Source organism: Melospiza georgiana, chromosome 18, assembly GCF_028018845.1.
Source record: "Melospiza georgiana isolate bMelGeo1 chromosome 18, bMelGeo1.pri, whole genome shotgun sequence".
Taxonomy (NCBI): domain Eukaryota; kingdom Metazoa; phylum Chordata; class Aves; order Passeriformes; family Passerellidae; genus Melospiza; species Melospiza georgiana.
This window is the reverse complement of record NC_080447.1, coordinates 11,622,204-11,644,630: the sequence shown is the minus strand read 5'-3', so window position 1 is coordinate 11,644,630 and position 22,427 is coordinate 11,622,204. Positions and strand designations below refer to the sequence as shown.

General features: G+C 42.8%; 1 protein-coding gene across 3 annotated transcripts in view; it reads left to right on the top strand.

Moving 5' to 3' along the window:
* The window catches only part of MED15 (mediator complex subunit 15), a 28,016-nt gene that overhangs the window by 615 nt on the left and 4,974 nt on the right, over positions 1–22,427 (top strand). For 2 of the 3 annotated variants that reach the window (XM_058037299.1, XM_058037298.1), the window contains exons 2-9: positions 4,277–4,364; positions 5,292–5,343; positions 5,771–5,800; positions 6,965–7,180; positions 7,730–7,989; positions 9,226–9,585; positions 10,613–10,711; positions 21,698–21,840. In XM_058037299.1, the coding sequence (XP_057893282.1) occupies positions 4,277–4,364; positions 5,292–5,343; positions 5,771–5,800; positions 6,965–7,180; positions 7,730–7,989; positions 9,226–9,585; positions 10,613–10,711; positions 21,698–21,840 (1,248 nt within the window). Of the gene's footprint in view, positions 1–4,276; positions 4,365–5,291; positions 5,344–5,770; positions 5,801–6,964; positions 7,181–7,729; positions 7,990–9,225; positions 9,586–10,612; positions 10,712–16,339; positions 16,460–21,697; positions 21,841–22,427 lie in introns of all 3 variants that reach the window. The other variant, XM_058037301.1, reaches the window with a different exon arrangement.

Below are 22,427 nucleotides of genomic sequence, written 5' to 3'. Positions count from 1 at the left end.
TTTCCTTGAATTACTTTGCTGCTCTGCAGGCTTTTTCTATATTTAAAGGTTCTTCTGCTCCATGTAAGGTGATGGGCACAGAAGGCAAGCACTGTTCATTCTTTCTAAACTAATGTTGGAGTGCTAATTCGTGTATTTTGGAAAGCTTGATATTCCTTTCAATATCTAAAACTGGGCTGGTTTTCTATGACAGATGAGTAGTGTGAGTGTTTGTGGGTTTTCTACAGTTAGGGTGCTGTTCCAAAATTAAACTGTTACAGTGTTGAAGGAGTAGGATGATGTTTGTGTGTCAGAGCCAGCCAGACTTCCTTGGTGCTCACGAGGGATGTTTCACTCTCTAACTTTCTGTAAAGTCATTAATCTTGTTAGATTAATCCCTTCCTTCCTCTCTGTTCTGCTGCTTTGTCAAAACAAGCAAACAGGAGTGCCCTGAGTGCTGTGATTTGAGGAATAAACGTGAGTAAGCACTTGCAAACCCAACACAACCAAACCTGGATTTGTATTTGCCCTGCAAACTGCAGTGTGGTTTCTCTAAGCAGCAAACAATGCTCAAAAATGTTTCAGTGGAAGTGCACAACAAGGGATTAAAAAATTACTGCTACTGACCAAAAAATCTTTAATGCCAAATGAAGAGATGGCAGTAATCCTAAACTTTTAATACATGCCCTCTATTTGTTTTCTTTTACACAAGTGCACAAATGTCTCTGTATGATTCGTGTACCTTTTATTAGATGTTGTGACAGCTTTTTTTTGTCACTTCCAGTTTTACAGGATGGATCAGATATTTGCATTCATGGCCTTGTTTAAAAAGCAAGCAAAACTGTTACTGGGATGGCTGGGATGAGTTGTTACAGTGACTGCAGCAGACTTTAAAAGAAATTATTGTGAGTTAGGTATCCAAAACAGCCTGGCCCGGCTCCATGGGGCTCTTGGGATAAGAGGAATGAGAAATAAAATCAATGCACTTGCTAAAACCTGGAGCTCTCCATGCAGCAAGTTCCTGTTTCTTTCCCAGCTTTGTCATTAGAGGCTGATGTAGTAGGTGGAAGAGGGATGTAATTAAACATCTGGTGAATCACCTGAAGGTTTTTATAATCTGTGGGAAGGTTGTTCTGAGCAGTTTGGGAAATAAAGTCTTGCATGTGTGCACATCTTCCAGCTCATCCTGCAAGCAAGAGGTGACACTTGTCAGGATAAATGTTAACTCTTGAACGTTGAAAGCATGAAACAATACAAAATGAGTTATGTGATTATCTGAGTAGTTTCTGAGTTTTGAGGCAGCCTCTGTAGAGCTGCTGGCTCTGGGTGTCTCCATTTGTTGCAATTCCACACTTGGGTTTTCATGACAGCCCCGAAGGTTTCTGGGCTTTGGCTTTGTCTGTCAGGAGTGATGCTGTGAGTGACCCTTTCCGTGTGGGCAGTGGGAATCTGAGGAATCTCTCAGTGCTCCAGGTGCTTGGTTTGCTCGTGGACATTTGAGAATTGTGCTTTTCATGTCCTGAGTCCAGCAGTGGCTGCTGTGGGGCTGCAGGGCTGAGCAGAACTTCCATCCTGGAGCAGGGCTGGGAAATCCTGAGCTCCCGTGGCTGAGGGGCACCTCTGCCTTCTCCCAGGGTGTTCCAGGGGCCAGCAGAGCTGTGGGAGTGTGGAGAAACACTTCTGCTTGCAGGGCACCACTTTATCCTGGCCTTACATAGCTCCAGTACATTCTCCCTCCTAAAGGCCTTTCATTCAAATGCCTTTGGATGTTGGTATTGCCTGAAGGACAGGTCTGATCTGAGCTGTAAACTCACTCTGAGGCTGTGTGAGCAGGGAATTGTGCTCTGATGCTCCCTGGGATGCCTTGGGAGGTGCTGGCCCTGCATCTCCCTGTCCTGCTGTGATTCACACAGCCCTGCTGTGCTCTGCCCAGGGAGGGAGCTGGGGCCCTTGGGAAGGAGAACATGTTCTGCAAGATTTTTGTTAGACCAGCTGGCCTGAGTGAGAGCTTGCACATATTTGGGCTGGAAAGAAGCTTTGTGAGAGTGGAGGGGGAATTCCTGAAGCTGCTGTTGGTGCTGAGTGCTGCATCCTGTGAAACCACAGCTCTGAGTGTTCTGCATGAAATCAGGTTTTTAGTGCACATCTACACATTTAGTCTACATCTACACATCTACATTAGTCTACATGTACACAGCTCTGGATGTTCTGCATGAAATCAGATTTTTAGTGCACATCTGCACATTTCCTAAGTGCTTACCAAGCAGATGGAGGCTGAATTGGTTGGTACCTTCTCATTCCCAAAGTTTTGTAGAGCTGGGATTTCTGCAAGGAATGTGCTCTGTGCTAAAGCTATGACTCTGTTTTAGCTGACTTCCTTAGTGTTTTAATGTAACTGTTTTTATGTTGATTGCAGTTCAATATGTGAACAAGGAACAAGTTGTGTGGTTTTGTTTCCCAGTCTAAACCTTTATTGGAACTCTAACAGACAGGACATTTTCAGTAATGCAGATGTAGCCACAATAATACATCTTCCCTGTTCTGTAATGTCAAGAGGAGATGATTCATATAAAAGCAGATAATTTATTTGCTTTTTGGACTTTTTTTTTCTTTGCTTTGTGGATTTTTTTCAGGTTCCTGATACCGTATTGATCACTGTCTCTATCACATCCCCTAAGTGCTACCTTACCTGTTACTTTCTTTGCTTCTCTCTGTGCAATCTTTGTCTTCTCTTTTTGTCTGCTCAGTTTTCAGTGCTCTCAACATGAAAGGCATTCTCATAGTACTGGGACTGGAAAGTTCAGGAGGATTCAGGGTAGTGTGGATTTAGAGACAGCCTTTCCAAAAAGGAAAGTGAAAAAAAGGACTTGTTAATAGAGAATTGGGTGTAGTTTCTTCCTCCACAGCAGAGCTCCTTTATCAGCAGTTCACTTCAGGGCTTGTTTGATGGAGGAATAGTTGCTCTGCACTGTGTTCAGATGCTGCTGCAGTTTAGGAAAGCTTCATACACAAACAGCATTGTTTTGGTGGCTGCCAGACCCCACAAAGGTTCCCATGGGAGCCTTGCAGCAGGTGCAGTGTTGGGTGTGAGCTGTGACAGCCTAAGCTCTGCATTTTAAACATCTGCTCTTCTCTGCTGAGACTGTCCAAAGTTTAATAAGATTTCCTTTTGATTTAATCTTCTTGCAATCTAAGTCTAATTTTCAAAGTTTGCTTTTGCCAAGGCATCCTGTTAGCAAATCTCTGCTGTTAACCAGGTCCAAAGTCCATCTTTGTCTGGTGTTCCCCAACATTCCAGCAGTCATTGAGTTGATTCAGAAAGCTGAACCCATTTACCCATTCCTGCTGCATGGGAGGTCACAGAAATTCAGGGGAAATAAAGCAGTAGTGTCTCTTCAGAGTGGCTGAAACTTCCAGGGCTCGCTGCCCTGACCTGCATTTAATGCTGGGTAGCTGCTCATGCAAGGCAGTCACCAAGAAATAACTTTCTGATATGTTAATTATGAAGTGAAAGTATTTCCTGATCACTGGTTTGTGGAATTGAGACTGTAACTGCCAGGCTGCTTTAGAAAAGAACGGGTTTTGCAGGGAGGTTTCTGAGAATGAAATTCTCAGAATTTCAGAGGATTGGAACAGGGCTTCACCTGGCTGAACTCCTTGTTTTGGGATGTCTTTCTTTGCATGTTCCATAGTGAATTAGTTGCTGCTCTTTGATGTGCTGCAAATGTCCTTTCTTTTCATGTCCCCTGCCACCCTGCCCATGCTGCAGCTCCTCTGTCCCCAGCCCATGCTCCCCCTCGTTGTCCTCACTCACTGGTAAAGCCTCTGTGCCTTTAAACAACATTTTTTGTTTTATTCCTCCACCTTATGTTTAGAGAACTCTTTTGGAAAACCCTGATGCTAGGAAGCTCAATCTCATTGTTTGCCAAACATGGATTACGTTAATCCTGTCATTTAGTTTTTCTCAAATAAACAAGTGCTGGTATTTTTTCAAAATAATGCATCAGGCAGTAAAATAATGACTTGTTTAGCAGTTGGCCTTGAATTTCTGCAAAGAATATTTGTGTTGCCTTTTAGGAATTAGTTGGCTTTTTTCTCCATTATTTATTTGAAAAAACTTTATAAAAGTGGCAGTTTTAAGTAATAGGTGGTGGATATTCGAGTTTTTTGTTTGTTTTTAATCTATAAATGAGAAGGGGGTAAAAAGCTGTTTCACAGACCTTTCTAACTACAGGAAATATTTGTAATAGCCTCAATTAAAATCCAGCCTTGTTTTTTTTCCTCTTCTATTTTTCAGTGATGAAGCCATGAGGAAAGCTGGTGTTGCCCATAACAAATCTAGCAAAGATATGGAGAGCCATGTGTTTATGAAGGCCAAAACAAGGGTAAGGCTCTGTTTGCTTTCAGAAGTTATTTGGTGTCAGAAGTTTGTAATGAATTGCAGAAATAGCAAAGCCAGTGCACTTAAGAATACAGATTTATGTGAAATTTTGATTTTTATGTGCTGCTTCTTTTACCTTGAGGGGAAGTGAGGAGTGGTCTCTGTGAAAGTCTGGCTGTAATTACAGTTCTACACTCTTACCAAATCATAAACTTCTTCCCTGGAGCTTTTATGAGAAATTGGAAAGTGTTGCTGTCTCCAAACAAGTTCTATGTTTGAAATAGAACTTTTCTTGGTGAAAATGTTACAATGCTGATGCCACAAATCTGCACCCACTGCTGGCATCCTCCTGATGAGTTATTTCATGGGTTTGTCTCAGCCTCTGCAACTTCCTACAAATTATGAAGCACACTAAGAAAATATTTCAAAGAATATTTGTCTTTTCAATTCTGACTCTTCTGTCATGTTAGTTTTCCAAGTTATTAATTTACTTGTATTTGTAATAGGAATTCAGCTTTAAAAAGAGTTAGTGCAGTACAAATGTGACATAATTCAAGGGCTTAAATAATTCAGTATGCAAATAAGCAGGTTCTGTCCTTACAAAAAAGGAATTATAGTGGATAAGAAGTGGAGAATGTATGTTGGTTTGTAATATTTGCATATTGTGGTGCTGTTAGTGTGGCTGTCAGGGAGGTTCTTTCCTGGGAATTTTGTGGTTTCTTGGTGTTCTTTTACCATCAACCACAATGACGTGTTAGTGAAAATATTCCTGGTTTGTAAACAGACAGTTCTTGGTATTGAACTGCTCTGAAAAGCCCACACACATTGTGGAGTAAAATCCAGTGTGTTGAGGAAGAATCCTGAAGAACCAAAATGTAATGGTTATTCTGTTTTCATTTCTTATGCTAAAATACTCATTTTTCACCTCTAGGAGGAATATCTTTCTCTTGTGGCCAGGCTCATTATCCATTTCCGAGACATTCGTAAGTAATTTTTTACTTTTGGTTTTATTTTCTTCTCAATTGTGGTTTCTCATTGAATCATCATAAAAGAAAAGTAAATTTTAGGGCTGATTCTTAAAAAGTTGCTTTAAAAATCTTCCTGTAGTATGCATGCCTAATTTATAAATCCTATTTCTTTTATACAACATCTATAATTGAAAAGTATTTGAGAAATTATTTAAACTTGCTGCTTTTCCTCCTTCCTAATTTTTTTCTGTATCTTTGCTTCTTTCATATTTTTAAATAGCATTCTGATTACCAAATTGGCTTAGGTTAATGTATTTTATTAGAGCTACAGTAGATAGTGGGGTTTTAAAATTACAATGTGAATATATTTCTTGTAGAGAGTATATCCAGAAGGTCAATGTGACACTATTAACAAAGATGATTCATCATTTTTTCTTTGCAGACAATAAGAAATCTCAAGCCTCAGTCAGTGGTAAGAGTTCCTTTTTTGTTGTTGTTTTCTTCCTTGCCATACTCTCCATTTCTAAATAGAGCAGCTTAGACATCAGGGCTGTGGTTACTAAGAATAAAGCATCTGTGTATTGCCTAGCTGGGATATTAAATGTATTAAATGCTGCTGGAGTAAAGGAAGGGGAGCAGGACAGGGTTGGGGTTGTTCAGTGCTGAGGGTGACAGGCTTGGCCAGTGCTTTGGGTGTAACACTGCAGGCTTCTTTGTGCCCCTGTTTGTACTTCTGTTAGCTCACAGCAATCAGGTTCTGAAAGTACCAGAGTGATAAATAATCTCCTGCTGAGCTGCCCAGGTTCCTGCCTGTTGGCTGCTGTGGCTCCCCAGGTGTTGCACCTGAGGCAGAAATATTTGTGGTGCCATTTGCTGAGCTTAGATCTGATCCTGGCTTCTGCCCCTGCGCTCACTCTCACTGCAGTGGGTGTTAGGGACATAGTGTGGTGCTGTGCTCTTATCCCTCTGCAGGGCAAATGTGCAGTCTGGGGTTCATGAACATGCACTCTGGCCTGCTGGGAATTATTTTATAAGTATTCTTGAGAAGGAGGTGGTGTGTGTTCTGTACCTGGTTTGTATTGCTTCTGCACCCTGTGTTGTGTTTTGGCCTCTTGAATTGCCTTTCTCTCTCTAATTTCACTTTTCTGTGTGCCCAGCATTCAAATGATGAAAACTGTCGTGAAAGGCACTGAATTTATCCAATGCATAATAACAGTGATATTAGAGGGGGAAATGTATAGCAAAGTCCATCCTCTGCTCTGAGCATTGCTTCTGTGACTTGAGGAGGAAGATCCACAGTGGGACTCTCTTGGTTTTTGAGGTTAAAAGCTTTATATCCTCATGGAGTTTTGTTGGCAGTTTGTCTTGACTTGTGTATCAAGTTGGAGATGGCTGATAAGTATTTAAAATCTGTGTGGAACTTCACAACACGGGAGCACTTTAAATCATCCTCACTCTTTACAGAGAGGCAGAGATGTGCCAGAAGCCTCACAGGCAGGGCAGGGAATCTGATTTTGTCAGGATATTGGGTCTAGTCATGGTCTGAAGTTGCCAGAGCAGAGAGTGGATGATAGAGAGCAGGGGATTGTGGAGAATGGCATGGCTGGCTGCATTTCAGCGTCTGTTTCCTTTGCAGATCCAATGAATGCCCTGCAGAATCTAACTGGGGGTCCTGCAGCAGGGGCACCTGGCATGGGCATGGCCTCCCGAGCTCAGGGGGCACCAATGAGTGGCATGACAGGCCTTGGTCCCATGGCACAGCAGATGAGCCTCCCAGGGCAGCAGCAGCCTCCTGGCACCTCAGCCATGGCCCCTCATGGCATGCCTGGTGTCTCCACAGCTACTCAGCAGAGTAAGTGTTCACTTTGCTTCAGCCACTGAGGTTGTTGGATCAGCTTTGCATAATAAGGCCTTTCCCCAGGGAAAGGGTGCTGAAGAGATGTCACACTAAATGTCATACTAGATATCATCCTTCTGGCTAAATCAGCCAAGTGAACTCAGAAATAATCGATTTCAAGTACTGCTACCTAATTGGATAAATGTCTTCCTTAGTATAGCCAGCACAGTGTAGCTGTTGTATGAGAAAGTTCTTTCATTGTGCCAGCTTCAGAGCAATGTTTTTTTGAGAACATTGTTTTTGCCTGTGCAAACATGTTCCCATGTTTTCCATGGTAAGATGCTTCCTGCTGCTGACCTCAGTGCACATTTCTTCCTGCACATTTTTACTCTCTACTTACTCTCAATGAAGGGAGAGTGAATTACAAGTTGGTAGTACAAAGTGTAATTAATTCTGCTGTTAATCCATTTGAGGAAGCAGAAGTGTATACTGCTAAGGAAGGACATTAATAAATCTTGCATTATTTGGGTATCATATTTTAAGTCCCGTCTATCTTCTCTTCAGCCCAGCTTCAGCTGCAGCAGATAGCCCAGCAGCAGCAGCAGCAGCAGCAGCAGTTCCAGCAGCAGCAGGTGGCCCTGCAGCAGCAGCAGCAGTTCCAGGCCCAGCAGTCAGCCATGCAGCAGCAGTTCCAGGTGCAGCAGCAGCAGGCGGCGGCCGCGGCCGTGGCGCAGCAGCAGCAGCAGCAGCAGTTGCAGGCTGTGCAGCAGCAGCAGCAGCACATGCTGAAACTGCAGATGCAGCAGCAGCAAAACCAACAGCAGGTGATGGCAAACAGCTCCCGTGGCAAATGTGGTGATGGGTGTGCTGGTTTGAGAGGGAGCCAATAGGAGATCCCAAGTCAGAACTGTGATTTAATGGGGAAATTAAAATTAAATGCAGTAGTACAAAACCATTGACAGAGTCAGACCATGCCCTGCCCCCTGTGTGTCAGGGTGGTGTCCCAGCCCCATGCCATGGGGGCTCAGCCCTCCTGCAGTGCCAGCTGTGGCTCTGCTGCAGCAGGGATCCTGCACAAGGGGGGAGTTTTCCTCTGCAGCTCCAGGGCTGCTGCAGATGGGCCTGGGCTCCCTCTGGCCATGCAGGGCAGCAGAAAGCTGCTCCTCTGGCAGTGCAGGGGGCAAAGGCTGCTGTGCTGTGCCAGGCTCAGATTGGATCCAGGTAGGAATGTTTGGCTCCTCCCCTGGGCGGAGCATCTCCCCATGGGATGCTGGGGTTGGATCAGCCCTGCAGGGACACTCAGTGGCCATGGACAGCAGAGATCTGCTGCAGGGAGGGTTGGCTGTGTGAGAGAGAAAGAGCACTGCCTCACCTGGTTTTAACAGATGGTGATAGAATACAAACATTTGGTTACATCTTGCATTGTAACCTAAGACAATCAGTTTCTTGTCAGGTGAGGCTTGGCTTGTGTGGAAGTATCAGCTCTGCCTGTTACTGACACATTTCCACTTCAGGGTAGGGCTTCAGCTTAGATTGGCAGTTTAACTGACAGCAGTATGTTACATACTGGAGGAAAAGCTTTAAAGATGTTTTGTTGCTTTCTTTTGTCATAGCAAAGGGAATTAAAATCTTTGTCTCTTTCTTTTTATAAATATCAGGCTAGTCTTTCATTCTGACAGAAACTGGGAAAGAATAGCCTTTGAATTACTGTAGCAATAATGGCTGTTTTGTCATTGTGTGACTAATGTGTTGCCACTTTTGTTAGGGGGTGATCACATTTGGAAAACTGTATCTGAGGCCATTTGTACAAGAGAAGCTGATGGACTTCACCTTTGCTTTTTAAAGTTACAGCAAAGCCTGTCATGTTGAAATACAGTGTATTTAACCTTTGAGGGTTGAGATGCGTGAGGGATGAGTGGATAAAAAGGTTAGGCTTTCCTTTGGGCTTAAAACATCAATCTGATGTATTAGGATTCTGTTTATTTTTGGTTTATACTATAAAATAACTCTCCTGTTGCATTGCTGGAAGCTTTAACGTGCTGTCTTTTCCTGCTTTTCAGATGCAGCAGCAACAGCAGCAGCAGCAGCTGCAGCGGATTGCTCAAATGCAGCAGCTGCAGGCAGCACAGGTCATGCAGGCACAGCAGCAGCAGCAACAGCAGCAGCAGATACCGCAGCAACAGATACAGCAGCAGGCACCTCAGCAAGTCATGCAACAGCAGATGCAACAGATGCAGCAGCAACAACAGCAGCAGCAGCAGCAACAACAACAGGTTGCTCAGGCACAGCAGTCTCAGCTCCCACCACAGTCCCAGCCTCAGCCCCAGCCCATGGTGTCTCAGCCTCAGGCAATCTCAGGACAAATCCCCAGCCAGGTTATGCCTGTCACTCTCACACCACAGCAGTTAAAAGCTATGCAGGTAAGGGCTAGAGACTAGCTGATGTTGTTTTGTTATGCCCATCTAGAGAAATAAAACATATATCTGACTCTTGCTGATAAATAAGTAGGAAAAGCATAGTTTGTTATGATACAGGGTGTTTAAAGGTTTATATCTGGGCCTGCCAATAGAGAACAGTTTTGTACCTAAGAGTTCTGAAAATCTGTGAAAACTGCAGCTAATATTTAAAAAATAATCTCTTGTCTTGCTCTTGAATGGACAAGTGAAAAAAAGGAAAAGAAAAATACTCTGGTTAAAGAAAAATGACCTCCATGCAGTTTGCTTTTCTAGAACATGAGCAGGTACTGGGGAGTGTTCTAGACTGCAGCCAGTGTTTGCTCTCTGCCATGTTGGGAGATTTGGTCACAGTTTGATGTGCTGTTGTTCCTGCCTTGAAGAGAAGGTGGGCAGGACAGTAGTTCTGTTCTGTTGAATCTCTTGCTGGGTCAAAGCTGCAATGGTGCAGCTTTTTGAAGTGTTAGAGTCATTTTTATCTGGGCTGCATAGGTTGCTATTGAACCAAAGCTCAGACCTGTTTTTTTTGGGCCTTACTGGGGAGGAATGGAGTGTCAGCCACACTTCAGAAATGGATGAGTTGATCTCTCCACTTTGTGAAGTGACATTTAACTACTCCCAGCTGAGCTAGAAGTAGCTAAATGTCATGATTGTCACAGTGACAGATGTAATGAATTTATAAACATTTGCAATGCTGGTCATTGGTAGGCTTGCTAAAAATTTAAGTGCCTATGATTTTTATTCATAAGACCTAATAGTAGAGGTAAGATGTGCAAGAAGTTGTTGAACTGGTTGTGCAGTCTGTGGGAAAACTATTCTAAATGTTTTAAACATGGGAACTTGTTTTCACAAAAAAAAATTAAAAACTTCAGTTGGTGAGGCTGGTCTTGTCTCCATACCCCTTTTAATGGGCATAGTCAATGCAGTTGAAACAGGAGTGTCCTCCCCTGCTCAGGTATGCATTTTTACTTTGGGTTCTGTTGTCATCCCCCAGGTCAGAGCCCAGCTGGTGCAGCAGCAGCAGCAGCAGGCAGCAGCAGCAGCAGTGCAGGCAGCTCAGGCCCAGGCTGCTCAGATGGGAGCCTCAGGGCAGGTAAGGGCCCAGTGTCACAGCTCCCAGCCTGTGCCAGGTGCATGCTGGAGATGAGCATGGAGTGGGGTTCTGGTGGTTCCTGGTGAGGGGTCTGACACTGCTCATCCCCTCCATGAAGGGGGTGTGGATTTCTCTGCTGTTTCTCCTTTGCCTGGAGTCAGAGGCAGGATTTCATTGCCAACCTCTCTGTGCATGCTCTCTGTCCCCAGTAGGTTCCAGTGTTGCCTGTACTGACACAGGAATGCACAGATGGTCTCCTGTGGGCACACTACAAGTCTGACTGTTGGTACCTGGAGTGTATCACCTCTTCTTTCATTAGACTCTCCTAGGTGACTGCTGTGTTGTGTAAACTGATTTCTGTACTGTGAATCTTTGCCTGCTCTCTTTAATCACATGTGATTTACCTTCCATCTTCATGTATTGACTAGAAAAAAATAGTATAGATGATGAAATCTCTCTGCACTCCCCTTTCAGTCCTTTCATCTTTCATTTTCTTCTGAGTGAGATGGGCAGTAGATCTAGATGCTCTTGTTCTGGGTGTGAATTGTGAAGAACAAATGGTGTGTGTCACAAGTGCAGAGTTACATGGAAAAAAGAAAAGTGCTGGGTGAAAGCTTGTTGTCTAACATGGTTTTCTATCCTGCAATACACCCGCAGCCCCAGTGGTTGTTTCTTGATGTGTGTCTGGTGTGAAGGAGACATGGGGAAAAAATGGGGAATGGCTTGAGCTGAACCTCTTATCCCATTTTCCACAAGAATATGGAAGTCTTGTGTGGCTTACCTGTGTAGTGTTTCATGTTGAGGCATTTTACAGACAAGGGTAAGTACAAATATCAGCCCTCTGTAGATGAAGAGAAAGGCAGACAGATGAAATGAGGCTGACTGGGACTAATGGCAGAATTCTTTATGCATTCCCAGCCATTCCATGGTTTTCAAGCACCATTTCCATTCAGGGCACAAGTCATTTTATAGATTCAGGAAGAAGCTTTTTATGTGGGCTGTGATTCTCCAGTGAACACCTCCCAGGCTTGTACCAGGGACAGTGTCTTGCACCATGGTACCTCTCAGCTGGCCACATCCTTGCTGGTGTGACCACTTTCTGTTTCTGAGTTTCTCCTTTGGCTTGTGTCAGTGTAACACAGGATGTAAAGCTGGGCAGTGGTAAGTACAGCTGGGACAGTGCTGGCAGCAATGCAGAATTCTCTTCCTACAGCTGAAATGTGAATTAAAACTTGTTTGTTTCTTAAATAATTTCCAGGTGGGAGCTGCAGGGACTTAGGCTGACTGGAAGGAGACACTGACTTTATTTTCTTGTTCCTAACTTCAGTGGTGCTCTTTTCAACTCTGAACAGATGGATTGTGTTTATGTAGAGTCAGCTGAATTCCTGCCCCTCTAGTGGCTTCATGTGCCAGTGGCTTAACAGCACAGTGCATTTGGAAAGCTTTGGGTGATGATGACATGGTTGACAGCCAGTTTTGTATTGCAGCTTTATCCAGTCCTGTGTGGGGATTGCTCTTTATCTGCCACACGTGGAGTTTGGGATATTCCACACACAGGTTTTACTCCACTGATGTTCATGCCAGTGCAAGATGAGTCTGCTAAAATTCACCTACCACTATGAAGTCCAATAACTAAATGGGTTTCTTGTACTTGTCTAAATATTTTCTGTATATAATAGGTTTAAGATTGTGGCTGTATATAATATTACAATGCAGCTTCAGTGTTGAGAGTAAGGATTTCCTTTATAAGAAGACTCTTTTAAGGCTAGATTTTTGCTTTCTATTTAGTACATTTTTCAGTAGCATCAGCATTTTTAATAAATCTGCCTTGATTTCTTTATTTGGTTCAGGGAAGTTTTTTTTAGAAACAAACCCTATCTTAATCTTTCCTTGTTACATTTAAACTTAGTCTTTAAGGGCTTTCAGCCTGGGAATTTTGCTTGTTGTGGCTGCATTTTTCCTTTTCCATAAAGTTTCTGTAAATCCTTTTTACATAAAAGCAAAAGCAGTGCCAGGTTTAAACATGGATTCATGTGAGAAATTCTCTGAAGTTATAAAGACCCCACAGAGGTCAGTGTTACCCTGCTCCAGTCCTTGTGAGCATCTAAGAGACCTACACAAAATAGATGCAGCACCAAGGAAAAAGATCTGTAATCAACTGCAGTTAAGTGTGAGTAAAGTTCAAGTAAAGTATGAGTAAAGTGAAGTCACTGCAATTCCCTCAGGTGCTCAGGATGCAGAGTGGCTGATGCTGACTGAAAATCTGAGCTGCCTTTGGCACTGTAACACATGTACTCACCAGAAGCTGTGTATTTATGGGCTGCTGAATGTTTGGATGTTAAATAAAAGAAAGTTGCAGGTTCTGGATTCTATTTGTTCTATTCCAATTCATTTTTATCAAATAATGAGGTTTGTAGCTTACTTTGGAGGGAGATCCTCTTCTTGCTCTCTGATTTATCTCAACTTACAGGGTCTGGAATTTTACCTCATAACAATCAATTTCACTTGTGGAGGAAGATATGTGTTCAGTTAAAATCTTAAAAGTACTTAAACATTTCTGCTTGTGTTCTTATTTTACAAGAAGAGTAACTCCTTTATGGACATATTGCTTTGGAATCCCATTTCCTGACTCCTTTATCAAGGGGTCATGGGTTTTGTAAATATAAATGAGCTGGAGAGTGGGGGAAAATAGTTTGCTTTTGTTAAGAGAGTGGAATTGGTGTCATTTTATATATGTATTTCCTTTCCAGAGCACACATTTAAAAAAATACAAAAAATCCTAACCCAAAATTGGAAGCATGTGCACTCATTTGACCAACCACAATACTATAAACAGCTGAAAACCTTGAATTGGAGTTTGTCATGCTGGTGTTCAGTGGTTTGCCAGACGCTTAACCTGTGAATATTCTTCTAATTTCCTTTGCCTCAGTGGAAGTAATGTAAATCTTCACTTTTTGGTGGTGTGGCTTCAGAAACTTGCCCAAGATGGGACATGTGGGTCACCACAACCTGCCTGGGATTGCACAGCTCCAGAGATCTGTGTGCATTCACCAGGGTCTGAGATGGGGTGATTGTGCCTGAAAGGATATTCCCCTCCCACCCCAGCAATCCCCCCTTTTATTTTTGGTTTTGTTAGGGTTATGTTGCTTCACCAGCTCTCATGTTGACACTGTAGCTCTTCACTGCACTCCTGGCATCCCTGTGCTCCGTGGCACTGCTGGGTTGTTGTGTTTGCTCTGCAGCTGCTGCATGCTGTGTGTGCACGTGTGCATGTGTGTGTGTGTCTGAGGCACCCCCCTGTTCCCCTTTGAAATCCTGTCTCTGACCATCCCTCTTTGCTGGATGGAAAGGGACTGCATTGCTCTGATGTTGTCAACTAACAGCTGTGCTGAATTTGACACTGTTTTCTTTATCAGTTATTGCTTTCTTTTTTTCAGTCTTGCTATGTTGTATTTAATTTTATTTATTTTTAACAATTGTAAGCACATGCATTCTTTGACTCTAGAGATGTGTTGCTGGCTGCTTCAGTCCATTTACATAAACCCCCAGCAGGAGTGCCCCAAACCCTTTACAGGAAAGGAGACTACATTAGGTCAGTTAGGATTGTGTAGGATTTTCCCTTTATGTAGGGAAAAAAGGTAGCTCAGAGAACTTTTCTGTAGATATTTGAAGCTCCAAAGAGAAGCTTTTTTACTGATAAATGAATCTGCTAAAGCTACCTGAATACTACCTCAAATATATGCTGTATTTGCTGTAAATTCTCAGTATGTGGGGTAATATCAAATTTTAATTAGCAGAGGGTTATATAGATATAAAAAATTAAATCTTTGTGGCTCATGCAGGCTGATGGTTCTGAAAGGTACTTTTAGACACTGCAGAGCAGCACAGTCCCAATACTATTTTAAAATAAAAATTGATTCTAATGCTCACCTTTATCATTTACCCTAAATTATTGTACTTTAGGGTGTGCTCACTCTATACAGCTGGAGAATCAAAAAGCTTGAGGAAGATTATGGACTCAGAGAAATTTAGCATACCTTAGCAGTAGAAGGTGTGCTTCTGACAAATACAGAAGGTGTGCATTTGGCAAATACACATTTGTCAAAATTATGGTAATTAAAAAAGTATACTTGACTTATTGTATGGGTTATAAAAGGAAGGAAATAGATTTTTCAAAGCTAGAAGTCCTTTTTTGTCATCTTTGGCATTGTTATAGTGGCACAGGTTGGGCTGGTGTGAAATTTGCTCACTGTGGGGCAGTGCACTGCCAGCTGCTGCTGAGCTGTGTGACAAAATGTCCTGTGACAGAGGGGACATGGCCAGCACTGCTGAACCCTTGGGGCCCACAGTGGGGAAAGCACATCAGAAACCTGTGGCATTATAGAGCTTCTTACATGGAGAGCTTCTGACAGCAGAGAGCTTATTCCCAAGGATTGGAGAACGTATTTCCAAAGATTGGAGGAAGTATTTCCAAAGATTGGAGGAAGTATTTCCAAAGATTGGAGGAAGTATTTCCAAAGATTGGAGAGCTTATTTCCAAAGATTGGAGGAAGTATTTCCAAAGATTGGAGAGCTTATTTCCAAAGATTGGAGGAAGTATTTCCAAAGATTGGAGGACTTATTTCCAAAGATTGGAGGATGTATTTCCAAAGATTGGAGGATGTATTTCCAAAGATTGGAGGATGTATTTCCAAAGATTGGAGGATGTATTTCCAAAGATTGGAGGACGTATTTCCAAAGATTGGAGAGCTTATTTCCAAAGATTGGAGGAAGTATTTCCAAAGATTGGAGGACTTATTTCCAAAGATTGGAGGAAGTATTTCCAAAGATTGGAGGACTTATTTCCAAAGATTGGAGAGCTTATTTCCAAAGATTGGAGAGCTTATTTCCAAAGATTGGAGGAAGTATTTCCAAAGATTGGAGGACTTATTTCCAAAGATTGGAGGAAGTATTTCCAAAGATTGGAGGATTTATTTCCAAAGATTGGAAGAAGTATTTCCAAAGATTGGAGGAAGTATTTCCAAAGATTGGAGGAAGTATTTCCAAAGATTGGAGGAAGTATTTCCAAAGATTGGAGGAAGTATTTCCAAAGATTGGAGGAAGTATTTCCAAAGATTGGAGGACTTACTTCCAAAGATTGGAGGACTTATTTCCAAAGATTGGAGGAAGTATTTCCAAAGATTGGAGGATTTATTTCCAAAGATTGGAGGACTTATTTCCAAAGATTGGAGGATGTATTTCCAAAGATTGGAGGACGTATTTCCAAAGATTGGAGAGCTTATTTCCAAAGATTGGAAGACTTCAAGATGTCAGGAAAAATTAAGGAAAGGCTCTTTATGGAAATGACAGGATAGTCAGCCCCTGAGCCATGAATCAGGCTGTCCATGGGCTCTGTCAGGGTACCAGGGGTTCATGAGGTGCTCTCTGAAGATGGAGAGGAGGAGTGTAAGAAGGAGTTGCATTTCCAGGCCAGCAGGGCAGGTTAACCCTTTAGAGAAAAGCTCACTAACCTCCCCTCCACGCTCCCCCTCCCCAGTCCCCGCAGGCTGCATGTGCTTCTCATCCTGCCGGTGCACTGCATTTCTTGTTTTGCGATTACTTTTGTCTGTTGTCCCTCTGTCCTCAAAGATGATCACCGCACCCCTGGCCCGAGGCGGGATGCAAATCCGACCACGGTTCCCGCCTGCCCCCGCGGTGCCGGCTCCACCTCCAAGCTCCGTGCCCTTGGGCGGACAGCCGATGCCACAGGTATTTACTGGGTCACAGCCTCGGGCACAGCTGCCCTGCATAGGGAATGGGCACTTGTGCATCAAACTGTGAACTTGCTGCTCTACTCAGAGTGTTGGTGTGGTTTTTGTGGATACTTTTTTATTTTAAGTGCGAGGTTTTCTTGGGATAGCAAATAAAGCTTTTTTTTTTTTTAAGTGGGGTAGATATTTATTTTAACATTTAAAACTTTGCCTGTTGGGACCCAGGACATTCCTCTGGCTGCCCTGGAGGACTCAATACCCTGGCAAGGGGCTTAGACACCTTGGCACGGAGTCACAAACACCTGAGCCTTTGATTTTAGCCCATGGAAACAGTTACCAACTTTGTGTGAAGAGTTACAAGCCACAAGAGTTTGAGTAGAATGATAGTTTTTTTGTCACAGGGTGAAAAAGTAGAATTTTGGGGATTCAGAATGGGGGTTCTAGAGGCAATTTGAAGGAATATGGGCATGTCCTGTCTTTTTTCTCCTTCTTCTTGTCCTCCATCTTCTGCTGTCATGGTGACAGTTCTGGATTGGTTTAGAGTAGAGACAGACTGTCTGACATAGGTGATGGGTATTGGAAAATCATGGTAAATAAAGTCCAGGTAGTTCTTAGTATAAAAAGCCAACACCACCCCAAGGGCAGGGACTGTGCCACAAACTGACCTGCTGGACAGATCTCAGTGGGTCAGAGAAGGAATGTAAAGATAAGAGAAAATAAACAGCCTTGAAAAGCAGAACCAAGGAATCTCGACTTCTTTGGTCATGGGGCTGGGAAAAAGAAACTTTCTAACACCTCAGGAGCCATCTCAACCACAGAAACCTGAGATGTGCTGTGTTCAGAATTGATTCAAGCCTCAAATTACAGGTCCACACTCCACGAGTGTGCATCTCTGAGTGTTGCAGGTCAGCACTGCAGTGTCCCTGGCTGAGTTGTGCCCAGGACCTTGCTTGGCCTTTGTTCATGTACAGGTGATTGTTGTGTTATTAAACCTGGCTCAGCTTTGGCATGGCATCAGGGACCCAGAAGAATTTGAGCTGTTGTTTTCCGGCAGGCTGGCAGCTCCTATCCAGCTGCTGCTGGAAAATGCACCAGGTCAGAGCACTTCATTTCCTCTCAGGAGTTTGCAAAGGCACTGACAGTGACCAGAAAGATTCTGCAGTCCCAGGCAAACACATCTGTTGTCATTTCTGCTTGAGGATGGATGCTCTTTTCAATCCAGGGCAGTGTGTATGTTAATTTACACAAACCCCAGCCCTAGCTGTGGAGTCAGAGGGGAATTTGTGCTTTGATCACTGTAACAACTAATATTGACTGTGATAATCATCTCCCATTTGAAATATCCACAATATTTGAGGCTTTCTCATGGATATTTTATTTTTGCTTCTATTTAATACTTGACTGATAGCAAAAGGCTTCTAGTTACAATATTATATCTAGTTACAAGTTATATTATATCTAGTTACAATATTATATCTACTTACAATATTGTATCTAGTTACAAGTTATATCTAGTTACAAGGCTTCTATCCACAATATTTGAGGCTTTCTCATGGATATTTAAGTATTAGTTTTGCTTCTATTTAACACTTTACTGATAGCAAAAGGCTTCTAGTTCAGACATTCAGTGATGGGGTGATCTTTGAGCACTGCCAGTGTCACTGAGGAGCTCTGGCTCCTGACACCAGTGAGTTCCTCATCAGAAATGTCTCAGTAGCATGCCAGGGAGTGGGAAGGTGATGTAGAAGCTGAACAACTGGTCAAAGCAGAAAAATAAGAGAAATTTTTCATGAGCAATGATTGTAGTGAAAATGGTTCTGAAGCAGGTGCTGGGGTGAGTGAGTGGTTCATGGTTTACTGCAAATACTTGACAGCTCTGGACCAGCATGAATCTCTGGCATTGTCTGCCAAAACACTTGGTTCAGGCTCTAGGTAGATTAGAAATCAGAAATGTTGTCTTTTACATCTCTTAATTTTATAAAATGCTAAACTGCTGCTGTCTGCTGGGTGTAACTTCCTGCTCATCAGAGCCCTTGCAGCTGGTGACAACAGGAGTGAAGGGCTGTAGCAGGTATGTGGTTATTGATCACTCATTTAAGAGCATCAAAATCCATTTAGATGTGCTGATAGGTAGTTCAGGGTGTATTTTCTCTTTAGAAAAGAATCTTGGTGTTGCACTGAGGAAAGCTTTTCAACAGAAGGACCAGATATGATATCAATACCTTGTGGCTATTTATTTTTACCCCATATAACAAAGCAGTCTGGCCTTTTTTATCACAATACTCATTAGATTCTGCAATGAGTTTATTTGTTTGGTTGGGGTTTTCTGCTTCTTACAGTCTTTTCAAACAATACAAAAATTACTGATATGAGGTTTTATTCCACAACCACCTGGTGTTTTGATTTACAACAGAGCCAGAACTGAGAGGCCTTCCCAGCCTTATCTCCTGAGTGCTGTTCTGTGCCTGAGACTCAGCAAACTGGAGCTGGAACTCACAGCTGGCTTTATCTTCCAGGACAGTGCTCTGAGCACTAAGCTTTGGGTTAGTGGGTGTAAATGCAATCTTTTATCATGCAAGCTTATGGGCAGGACTTCAGAAAATGAGAGTGTGTGTCATGATCAGGTCACTGTAGAGGCACAGAGCAGATTGATGCTCATGGGCTGCAGTAGCTGTCCATGGACATGATTTATGTGCAGAAATTCACATCCCTCAGTGAAAAATGTGTGCTTGGGTTTCCTTGTGTCTGCTGAAGATGCAGGGTGTACAAATGAGCACTAACCATGGCCCAGCTCTGGAGCTGAATGCATTCAGTGGAGTTAAAACTCTGGAGGAGGGGAGTTTTTGTCTTTTGGGTTCATAGCTATTTTTGTAGTGTGTTTGTTTGTTTTTCTTATTTTTTAAGCCTTCTTTTTACTCAGCTGCAAAGAGCATTCCCTAGAAGTTGAAATTTCATTAAATTGTTACAGTCTTAATCTTTATCCTACAAACAATGTAGAAACCTAAATCTGAAATCATCTTTAAACTTGTTCTGAAATGATGTGGCCAATGAACTGCTGTCAAATAAAACCAAGACAGTAAGTTCAGAACTGCACATTTCTGAATGCACGTTTTTGAAAATATCACAGTTTTGCTTACTGTTAAGCATTGACCTTTGCTGTTCTGAAATGAAGGTGGCAGAGAGCAAACCTGGAAAAGAGGAAATCTGTTTGCCTGTGCAAGTATTTGGATGAGAAGGGGTAGTGCAAAAATTGCAATTCATCCAGTGCTTTTGTGCACAGTAAATGCTGCATGTCCTTTTCTTCACTTTTCTGCAGCATTTGTAAATCAATGTAAATAATATCCTTGGTGCTGAATTACACACAGCAACTTAAATCTGGCAGAAAACCTAATGAGACATTTCTCCTTCCTTCCCAAAACACAAGGATTTAAGTGTTCAGAAGTCCTTTTTGTAACCAATTTGAGACACTTAACAGGGACCTGATTTTCAGGAAGACATGAACCACTCCAGGTGGTGTTAGTCTGACTTGATGAGAAATGGGTGCAGTACCCATAGGGGTAAATTCCAAATCCCTTTCTGTCTGATAGCACATTAAATGGGCTTGTGAAGGATCAGGGAATGCTCTTTGCAGTGTCCATCCTTCCTTCCACACGTGGTGTCTGCAGGAGGAAAACTGTGCCTTTCAGCCTCAGAAAGGCTTTTCCAGCTGTTGAGGAGAGATGTGCTGGTAAAAAACCCACCTCCTTTGGAGAACAGAAGCCCAGGCTCTGTAGTTTTGGTTATGGAGAAAAGGAAGATATTTAATTTCAGCCTCACTTGTTCCATGTATTAATATTAACTGTGTGAGAGGTTGCAAAGGTACTGGGGTTATTGAAGATTAAAAAAATCATAGTGTGTCAGGCTGCATTTGGTTTTGAGCTGTTCTGTAATGGGTGACAAACTGGTATCTTCAAGATGAGTAGTTTTACACTGAGCTGGGATTGTTTGTGCCTTTTTGGAGGGGAACATGACCTTTTGCATGGCTGCAGTGTGAGGCACCAAGCAGAGCAGCTCCTGTTGCAGTCAGTGTGTCCATGCAGAAGCAGACAATGCAATATTTTTCAGTGTGCTAAATATCTTGTCCTCTGCATACAGCTGGGTTATTTAACAAGAGAGTGAAGGGCAACACCAGTTTGCAGTGCCTGTGATGTGCCTGGGACTTGTGGGTTTACTGGAACCTTCCCTTAAAAATGGTTTAGACTGAGGGAAAGAGTTGTTAATTCCAAGATGTTCATCAGTGACTTACAGAATGGACAATGGGTTAATGAGCCACAATCTCTGCAGGCTAATTCCATTTATCTTTGTATGCCCTGATTTATAGCCTCAAGTCATAAGAACTCTGCATGCTCCTTAAACAAATGTGATCACTCAATACCTGCATTACTGTCCCATGCCTCTGCCATTGCACAGGTTTTCTTGTTTGGTTTTAAGTGATTAAGGGGAAAAATGTGAATTAGAACAAATGTGCGAAGTTGCTCAAATTTTAGTGTTCCTCTGGCACTGCAGGGTGTACAGAATAAACTTGGTTGTTTGGTGCTGTTCTGGAATGCTCTTACTTGGCTTTTTGTCCTTTAGGCACACCTCATCATTCTCCAAAGGTCAGAAAGCTGCTTCATTTTTATTCCACCCAGCTGCTCAGTTTGGAGTTTCTATCTCAACCCAGATTTTCAGAACTCAGTATTTAAATAAGATGTTGGTGATTTGGCTTCCTTAATTTTCTTTCTTCCTTCTTCCTAAAGAAAACCAGTTGAGAAGCTGCAGAGTCTGACAGACCTTTGAAGGCTGTAATTAAAATGTGTAAATAAGGAGGGGTGGGTTTTTGACTCTTAATTATCAAATGGGAAATGTCTTTTCTTCCTGCTCTTCTTTAGTTCTAATAAAATACAGGTTTTTCACATTGCACTTCTGACATTTTAATTGCAACATGATGGTTTGGGCAGTGAAAAATAATTGTTATGCAGTTAATTCAGGTTCTGTGCAGATTTAATGGTCATTTCTACTGAAGTTGATAAATTTACTGCCCTGAGAGCTTCAGGAGTGATCCAGGTGGGAGTGTCCTTGTGGGGGGAAAGGAAACTAATGCTTTCATTTCTTGTAGGCCTGAGGAACACTTCTCTCCACAGGTAAAGCCTTGTAGTTAGGTTCCCCTGCTCTGCTCCCGTTGCTGTTGCTGATGGTGTCTGTTCCCACCCTGCAGGTCAGCCAGAGCAACATCACCATGATGTCCTCCCCATCTCCTGTGCAGCAGGCTCAGACTCCCCAGTCCATGCCTCCCCCACCTCAGCCCCAGCCCTCTCCTCAGCCAGGCCAGCCCAATTCCCAGCCAAACTCCAACGTCAGGTGAGCCCCACTGCAGCTTCTGCTCATGCCACAGGTGGGAGGTTTTCAGAAATATTCAATAACCTTACTCTGCTTCTGTTGAAATGAATGAATGTTAATAGCAGCTCCACTGGTGAGACTGTGCTGAGTTCACTCTGAGAAGTCACATTTTACATAAAGAATCTGTGTATGAAATCTCACCAGGGCAGAAGTACAGGCTGCCATAATGATGCTTACTAAGTGTCAGGAGCCAGGACATCCCTCTGGCTGTCCTGAGCAGCCAGGACCCCTCAGAGACCCTGGCACAGAGCCCAAAACACCTGTGGGTTTGATTATGACTCATGGAGCAAATTACCAACCTTAGATAAAGATCTGCAAGCCATGACAAATTAAGTAGAATGATAGTGAATTTATCACAAGGTGGAAAAGTAGATTTTGGGGTTTTGGTATGGGGGTTCAGGAGGCAAGATGGAGGGAACTGGGTGTGTCCAGCCTTTCTCCTCCTTCTTCTTGGCCTCCATCTTCTGCTGTGATGGTGGCACTCACAGATTGGTTTAGAGTAGAAGCTCACTGTCTAACATAGGTATTGGAAAGTAATTGTAAATAAT